Source organism: Catharus ustulatus, chromosome 1 (genome assembly GCF_009819885.2).
Source record: "Catharus ustulatus isolate bCatUst1 chromosome 1, bCatUst1.pri.v2, whole genome shotgun sequence".
Taxonomy (NCBI): domain Eukaryota; kingdom Metazoa; phylum Chordata; class Aves; order Passeriformes; family Turdidae; genus Catharus; species Catharus ustulatus.
This window is the reverse complement of record NC_046221.1, coordinates 97,550,146-97,559,342: the sequence shown is the minus strand read 5'-3', so window position 1 is coordinate 97,559,342 and position 9,197 is coordinate 97,550,146. Positions and strand designations below refer to the sequence as shown.

The window sequence follows — 9,197 nt, the reverse complement described above, 5'->3', positions numbered from 1 at the left end:
CTTCAGTTTGCTGCACTTACCCCGTGGGGGTAACAAATAAACACACTAAACCAGAGGCAATATAGTGAAAACGCTGTATTGTGACATGCTTTTCCAATTCAAAATGTTGAAAGCATTTTTTTTTTTATTGAACAAATTATTAAATCCTACATGCAAAATTCTGAAAGCCTACACTACATGTTAAAACAGCTGAACACATCCTATTCACACTTTATCTTGGGATCTTTCAAACGACAACTAACAGTCTATTAATATAACTATGACCAGCAGACTAATTTGGATGGACTTCTTTAGCTCTTGAAAATACTCTATACAAGAGCACTAGTAATTCATTCACTTTTATTTTTTTTTAATCACAAACACTATACAATCTGTATTGTAGGTGTTAAAACATGTATTTTCTTTAAAAAAGTTTAAGAAGTATTAAAACAGTTTCAACAGTGATCAAGTAGGCTTTATTCCAATTATTTGTGTTCAATTATTCAACACCAATTTTTACAATACCTAAATCTACTAAGACCTACTTCTTTTGGACCTTTGCCATCTGTTCAACCAGGAAACTTCCCAAATTATGAAATTTATAATTTTTGCCTTTAAAAATAAATTGTTGGAATTATTTATGAAGATGGCAGTGCTTAGACCCAGCCCACACATTTTATAAATATGTTACAACTACACACAGCACACAGCTTCACAGTTCATGCGATAGGCAGTGTCTAAAAAATCAGTTACTAACTTTCAAAAACATTTAAATATCTACGGTATTTAAACACAGTGTTTTCTAGTTCCTCATAAGAAAAGTAAGCTGTAAACATTTTTACCTTTAGTTCATGCCTTGTTTGTTAGGTAATGTGGAATTATTTTGTTGGTTTGTTGGGGTTTTTTTAAGTCTACAACCATTACTGGAATAAATCTGTGTTCCCAAAAATATTACATTCCATGGATAAAGCACAAGTCTATTATATAACCATGTGATACAGATACAGAAAATGAACTACTGTATTCAAAAACATAAAAGTAAAGATACTAAAACAGTCCATAGCTGTTAGAGCTGATGCTTTCAGAATACAGACCAACATTGTTACACTAAAAATGTTCAAAAATAAGGCCTCTGAAATAAATATTTCCATTCTTTAAAAAAAGATATAATAAAAATGTACATCACATGGTCAATGTGGGTATAAAAAGCACTAAGTTAAACCATTCTGGATGATGTATCTGAAGTAAAATGGCCTAGGTTTTGCTTCTGCCGACGTCCTCTATTGTTTTTGGGGCATTTTCTGTTAAACAAAAGAGAGAAATAGGAAAGGAGGGTTGATTTTATATATGCCACATATAATTGAGCCTAGCAATCATGCATTGACTTAATTTTCTGTATGTAACAATAGCAAGGAGTCTATGATCTGTGCTGACAAGCAGGATGTTCCTGCTGTTCAGTGCTGGACTGTGACCTGGGAATGTCTGTAGGACCCAGATCCTTCAGAAGGGAGCCCTGCTTGACCTTGAGACTGAAACCAGCAAGGTGCTACAGCCTTCAGCCTTGATCCAGCAAACACATTCCATGGGGAATGATTGCATTAGCTTTACTTTATACATATTTCATATTTAAAACCCAGTGGATGGTGAGGCTGGATCAATCAGCCTTTTGAAGTGCTGGATCTCCAGGTGCCTTGCTGCTCACAGCAGCCCATGAGACAGAGCCCACCCAGGTCTCTCTGTGGGGTGACTATGGTGATCCCTTTCTAGGGGCCAGACACACAACTAAAAGGATTCACAAAACCAGCAATCCTGAATGGAATGACACTTACTCAGCCAGGCAATGAATGATGGAGCAGTCCTGCTGGGATGCAGCAAGAGAGACTGAGAGCTGGGGAATGGTCATACAGAGGCTAAAAGAGCTGAACCATAGCCTTCCACACCACTGCTTTGGCCAGCAGGATGTTGAGTGAAAAAGGGAATGACATCAATTGCATGAGCCAACTAACTCTTTCACATGTGCAGGTGGTGTTTTATACACGTGTTAGTGTCTGTTAGGTTGAACTTTACAAGGGACATAGGGAAAAAGGCCTGTATTGTTCATTCTTGGGGTGTCCCTCTACATCACTGAATTTTGGAAGCCATAAACAAATGCAGTAGCAGAAAGTTTTATGGCCCAATGTAAGTGGAGCTGAAAAAGTGAAGGACAGCTCGAGAAGGAAGAGTCAAACTATGGCACGGATGCCTAAGTGTAAGACTTAAATACTTCATCCACATATAAGATAACTAAGCCATCCTTAATCTATCTCAGAGATCTGAGGGCTGGTTTGGTTCAAGTCCTAGAACTGAATACCTTGTCATCAAAAAGAACCCATGGCTCTCATCTTAGTTTTTACACAGGGTGAGAATTTGAGACAACCCAGAAACCTGAACTCTGTGCTTATGTGTTTCAAGTTTCACAAAACAGGTTTTTATGGTGAGTGTCTAATAACGGAGTCAGTTGTACACTTATTTTCAGAAAATGTATATGATGAGAGGGGTACTTTTTTCTTTGTGTAACACCATTTACAGTGGTACCACAGGGAACAGCATCTTGTCAGCATCTCTGGTTTCACTGGGTGGTAGCAAGGGATCATAGCTTCCACAAAATTTCAGCAATGCTTCAAAAAGTCCAGTGAAGGTGTAACAGTAGTTTAACTCTTGGATTTGTTTCAAGGCTGATCTGTTCTGCTGTGTATTTGGTCTGGAGATTCAGAGTGGTTACTGATGGTTTCTGAATTTAAACAAATGTGTCTTTTGAGACTAAAGAAACAAAGGGGCAGATAGGATGTTGCTTAAATCATCCTGCTTCAGTCATTAAATAATTTTTAAGTGGGTATTAAGTGAATAAATATTGAGCATTATATAATTAAATACAGAAAAAGTATATCCATGCAATGTGCGATTTTTCACTGTTTTTGTCTTTACCTACCTGGTTATGCACATGACAATTGCAACTATAATGGCAATCTGTACAGCTCCAATTATTGCTGCAATAAGGACATGCGTAAGCTTTTGTCTACTTGGGACAACATAAAGAATACTAAAGTCTGTCTTTTCACAGTGCTGTCCAGTATATCCTGATTCACATCTGAAAAAGAAAAGGAATATTTAATGGAATCTGTGATTTGACAGCACCCCAGTCATTTTGCAGATGAAATGAGAAATCCAAGGTGACTCCAGCTGAGAAAGAGCTGGTGAGAAGGAGCATGTGTGATAATGCTTGGGTTAGGCGATGGTTTGGATTTGTGTGGCAAGAGAAGAGACAGAGCAAGTACATACAATCTGCTTTTTCTGGATAAGGTTACTAGTAGCTCTCTGAAAACACACCAGGGAGGGCCCTGATTTGTCAAAATAAATATGTGGGTCGTTATTATGTTGATACAATATTTAGGAAGAGTGAAGGAACAGGGTGGAACAAATAGACTACTTGGAAGACTACATGAAATGCAAGACCCACACTCATGGAACACAGGGAGAGCACAGCTTGTTCAGCTCCATTGTCAATATGGGACAGAAGTGACAAATAGGAAGGGGAACCTTGAAATATGGGTTAAAAATCACCTTGAAAAAAGAAGACCCATTTTCAATCTGCAACCTGGAGAAGTGGAATTTTGTAAAATCTACTGGCCAAGACCAGTACCAAACCCCCTCCTACTTGTGGGTGAGCCAGAATTTGATGGCAGTCAGTTTAGAAAACCCAATGGCTCACAACTGTTCAAGTGAGAGTTCAAAGAAGAATCCAAGATAATTTGCATGGAGTGGGGGAGAAATAGCTGAAAGCAGAAGAGAAGCAGCTCTCTAAATGGTTACTTGCCTGAGCAAAGCAGCAATTAGCTCAATGAGAAACTCAGCAGAGGCTGTTTCTGAGCAGTGACATATTCTGGCAATGCAAGATGTGCCAGTGCAAACACACTGAAAAAATTCATGTCTCAAGGCAAAAGAGGCTGAGGCACAAGAAAACACAAGTCAACCAAAACACTGAGATGAAGTCTGCAGAGTCAAAGGCCACCACTTAGAACACTGAGCATGTTCCTTGTACAGCTGTCCTTTAGAATCTACTGACACAAATGCATCACTGTGGACAACTGAATCATACAATTGGCCTCCAGCTCTACAGCTGGAGAAGAAATACCCACATGCAGGCAGAGCAACAATCCTTTTGTAAACTGGATCTGACAAGCCCAAATGCAACACAAAATCACATTCACCCATTCAAAAGTTTTGTGCTAGGGTAGGAATTAATTCTGTTTGGAGCAACAAAATAATTACACCAAAGACCTTTCTACAACTGCTAATGCAACTCCTAATCTCCCTCTGCGTGCAGGGATAATAGCTGGGGTTTACATGTTCATAATCTTGTGACTCTACTTTCTCCAGCCATGAGCTGCTCTGTGAGGAGTTTTGGTTCAGGCATGAATCAAATTCTGGTAAGACTTGTTAAAGAAGACCCTCTATGTATTTTAACTGTGCCCAGTGGTAGCCAGGAAGGGAATAAAGAGAATTCTGTATAAGCATACAAGAAGAATGAGGACCATGAGCACACTGGTAATCACGCAAGAAGGCACAAAAAGGTAGAGGTCTCCTTCTTAGTCAAGAAGACTTAAATCTGATTGTTACTTTGCTTTTGTTTTCATTAAAGAAAGTGGCAGAAATATAATTAATGTGAGATCTGCTTTAATGCAGAGGAGGCACAAGGAATTCAAAGATGTTTCCTCAGAAGCACTGAAATGACAAGAAATTATTTCTGAGAAATACTGAATGCAGATTCGGGAAAAGAAGTGTTTGTATTAAGAATTACATCATGGCAGGATGAAGGCACTAGTTTTCGACCTTAAACCGGTAGAAGAGATTTTAAAGGATTCTGCTGCATAAATGTATAACAAGATAATATAGCATTAGTATAATAGCAAGATCAATAAAGGTCAGCAAAGATTTATCAAAATAAGCTGATCAGTCAATTAATTGATTTAGCATACAGAAGTTTAGATTTCTTTTTAAAGGGCTGGACTGTGTGTCCTTGATGCAGCCTGCCGTAAGGACAGGGCAGAGCTGCACTGCACAAGGAGGGCAGCAGGAGACAGACCTGATCCCATCTGTGCAAAGGCTGCTAAACTCAATATTGTGCAACTGACTGCTACAAAACCTTCCCCCACCTGCCTGCTGGCAGTCCTGGAGGGCTGCTGTACAATAAGCAAGGAGATTCATTGCCCTCAGTGAAAGCAGGACTCAGAATTTGCTCTGTGCAAGTATTTTCTGCAGTTTTATAGGTCATCTGATACCTCACATATATCACTACCAGGAAATGAGGACCAAATTAAACAGTGTATATGCTTGATGTGTATGAGAACTGAAAGCATTTGAAAATAACAATTTGCCTTTAGCATTTATCATTATATTTTCCTTGCTGGGGAAAGAGAGAATTTTTTTCCCTGATAGAGGTACATGATTACTATGGCAGATTGATGTCTGTTATAAACTATTTGTTTCCTTAATAACTCTGCTCCAGTAAGAAACATGCATAAAACATGAGACCATCAGTATTTTAATTGTCAAGAAAAATCCAAGGGAGACCTGATACTCAGGGTCAAGAACTGACAGTCACTAATTCTTGACTGGAACCACATGAGGTTCTCTGTCCTAGGCTCAGTGCTGAGATACTATTCAGACTGTTTAAATACAGCTGAAGGTAGTAACAGTAAATGTAACTATAAAATAGAATTTACTATACCTTACTATACTACACTTCAATTAAATTGATCAAAACATGCGTATCGATACTTACTAGAGTAATAATTAGTATTTAAAAGATTGAATTTGCACTGAATCATAAATGGATAAATTACTATAAGATTAGCACCTTCCAGAAAAAAATTCTGAGGAAATAAAAATTAGTTCATTCAGACAGGAATGTTTTCTGTGAAAATACTGCTACTATAAACATTTTGAGTACACAAATTGTGTTAAATACAATTCTGGATCAAAAGAATACTGTAATTACATAGTGTTGCCTAATGTCCATCAAGATGATATTGAGGATGCTCCCTGTTTCCCAAGACAAGCAAAGCCGTGTTGAGTTCTCTTGGTTCCAGATGAAAAAAACCCCAAAATAGTCCTATTGGAAAGGTGAAAATAAACAAGAAAGGGTCTTGCATAGTAAAAGAAATAATGAAAGCTTTCAAGTGCTTAAGTTGACAACCATACTGGCTCTGCTGTTCGAGCTTCCTGCTCTCTGATCTGTCTGGAAGCCCTTAAATCCTGGCAGTGTGAAAAAACACCTAAATATCATCAATCAATAAGGATCAAGGGAGAAAATATGAAAGTATCCAATGGATTTACAGCTGAAGTTTCAAAAGCAAAGGAAAGCAAAGAGTTATAGCAGTTTCAGCCACATTAATCTGAAAGTACAAGCTTGCAAGAGAAAAGCTCAGGAGTGAAACCTCCTAATAAGTAGGGCACTGCATCTTATTGCAAAGTGGCCTTTTGCTATAAACAACTTGATAATGATAATGGTAATAATAATAATTTGGAGGAAAAAAAGATATAGAATTTGATTGGTGAAATGCAAAGGAAAAATGTTATCTGAGAGCTAAGGAACATACTCTGGGTAACAGTGAGGGGCTTAATGTGTGTTCTGAGTTGCTAGTTTACACTGTAGACAAAAGATGTGGGCTAAAGAGTATTTCACAATTTTTTATTCTGTAGATGAAACCTATTATTGTGAAAAAGGGCAATAAATGTTAAAAATAAGATATTGATTCTCTAGAGAGAGTTTACAACAGGAACAATAAAATGTACAGATAGTGTAAGAGTGGGCTGAGAGGTCAGTGGGGAAAGGACAGTCATAGAGATAAGCCATGCAAGGCAAAGACCTTTTTAATGTGTGTCTGTTTTGTTGGTTTTTTTCAGCTCTGGGTATGATTTAGCAGCTGAAAACAGTACTGAGGCTACACTCCTCAGAGGGATTCAGGTTCTGATGTACCTGACTGACTGAGCCTCTCCTCTGAGCACCATCTCCCTCCTGACTGGGGCAGCTGGGTGCTGCCCACAGCACAGGGATACTACTCCTGTGCCACTGCTTAGATAGCACAAAGTGATACATCTTGTCATTGTGTCTAGAGAGCATTTGGATTAAGATTTACAGTGATTTCAATCCCGTTTTGGAGACATGAAGGACTTACCGGCAGGAAGCCTTTTGAGTGGAATAAATGAATTCACATTTTCCATGTATACAGTAACCATTGAAGCTTTCTGAACAAGGTATGTGGTTTCCAATATAAATGTCTTCTCTTTGATCACTGGCATCTTGAAAAGAAATATACATAAACAATTATACATGGGTCTATGACATTAATTTAAAACTCTCAACCGAGAACAGCATATCCTTAAAAACTTATATTTAATAAAGGAATAGAGAATAATAAAGCAGAAGCTTAAGGGGGAATTTTCAGAGGCACATACAGAGATTTTCTAGAATGTACTGCACTGGAAAAGGATCCTCGGAGACATCTAAATGTTCTTTTTATATCAGGTTTCTCAAAAAGGAGAAAAGTGTTTGTGACAGAAACAAACCAAAACAGGAAGATCAGCAGAAGCTTTGTCAGTGGCACTGGGGCAAAGAGCTAATACACAGATACAGAGAGTTCTCTCCCATGTGTAACCAGATGAAAAAGAACCCCCTAAAAAGGATTACAAAGATGCTGAACCACATTTTATGATTGCTGGGTAGAAAACCACTTGATACAGCCCAGATCTGATTGGTACCACTGGTGGTTAAAGTGGAAATCAAACACACTTCAATAGCAGTCTTCCTCAGAGAAACACTTTCATGGAGAGAGAACTTAAAAATATTGAAATGTGCTTAAATTACCCATTCCTTTGGGATGTGTGCTGGTTTTGGCTGGGATGGAGTTAACCTCCTTCACAGCAGCTGATGGAGTGCTGTGGTTTAGATTTCTGGCTGAAATAATAGTGGTATCACAACACTGTTTTGGCTGCTGCTGAAGGGAGCTTACACAGCATCAAGACTTCTTCAACTTCTTACTCTGCTTCTCCCCTCAGCAAGAAGACTGGGAGTGGGCAAGAACCTAGCAGGGGACACAGCCAGGACTGCTGGCCCAAACTGGCCAGAGGACTATCCCACACCAATGACATCATGCTCAGCAGTAAAAACTATAGTCTTGGTATTTCCAAGGTGGCAGCTGCTCAGAGGCTGTCTGGTCATCAGCTTGCTGATGGGATATTGTGAGTGACAGTTTTTGCATCACTTGGTTTTTTTCTTTTTTCCTCTCCCTCCCCACTTTACTTCTTCAACTGCCTGTAGCTTCACCAATGGGTTATTCTCATTTGTGGTTCCTTGATTCTCTCTTCTATCATCCCAAGGGAAGCTGGGATAGAGCAAGCAACTAGTGAGCACTTACTTGTTGTCTAGCTCAGCCCAGCACAAGAAGGCAGTCCCTTCAGCCCCACCATCTTTCATGCTTCTATCATGTAACCAAAACTATCCAAAGCTGTGTTCATTTTCAACCATTTTTCCCCCATTTTTTTTTTTTTGTAAAATGTCAGCAGAAGTTGGTATTTTGTAATGAACTCTGAAAACCAGGGATCTTAAGATGTGAGTGTAATTATGGAATTTTGTTCATTTCCATGGCAATAAACTATAGCTTCACAAATAAAAGACTATAAAGCAAAAGGGAGCGTGAGGAAGAAAGCTCTTACACAATTGCAGATATTTGAAATTGCACCAGCAAGAAAGAGAATCTGTTTTTACAAGACAAAAGGAGACATGCTGCTGTTTTATTTTTTTCTGAAAATGTCTGGAATGTATTTTAATTTGGTTCTGGAGAAAAATCCCCTACCCCATATTAGAGGTTTAAGATATAGGAAGCCTTTTAATTCAGGCTGTTTTGAAGGTAGAGATGACTTGATACAAGGGAAGAGCATTGACTAATACTGACAATGTGTCCACCACTGCACTGATGGAATACACTATGTCACAACACTTCTAAGAGGAGAAAAGTGGGGATGTCTCATCCCAAAATATCATCTCCTTCCTTTTCCAAGAATTTAATTATAGTCATATGTGGTACCAATCAAACCTTGTAATGAGCTACAGCCATTAGTATTAATATGCTCAGAGAGCTGCACCACATATCTGGTTTTAATACATATACTGATACAGA

The 9,197-nt window shown here is 38.5% G+C and overlaps 1 protein-coding gene across 2 annotated transcripts in view; it reads right to left on the bottom strand.

The window, feature by feature from the left end:
- Positions 1–60: 60 nt before the first annotated feature.
- Positions 61–9,197, bottom strand: part of TMEFF1 (transmembrane protein with EGF like and two follistatin like domains 1) — a 117,293-nt gene continuing 108,156 nt past the window's right edge. For both annotated transcript variants that reach the window (XM_033062812.1, XM_033062820.2), the window contains exons 8-10: positions 7,197–7,320; positions 2,948–3,106; positions 61–1,280 (exon numbers count right to left, since the gene is read on the bottom strand). In XM_033062812.1, the coding sequence (XP_032918703.1) occupies positions 1,196–1,280; positions 2,948–3,106; positions 7,197–7,320 (368 nt within the window). In that variant the 3' untranslated portion in view covers positions 61–1,195. The remainder of the gene's footprint in view (positions 1,281–2,947; positions 3,107–7,196; positions 7,321–9,197) is intronic.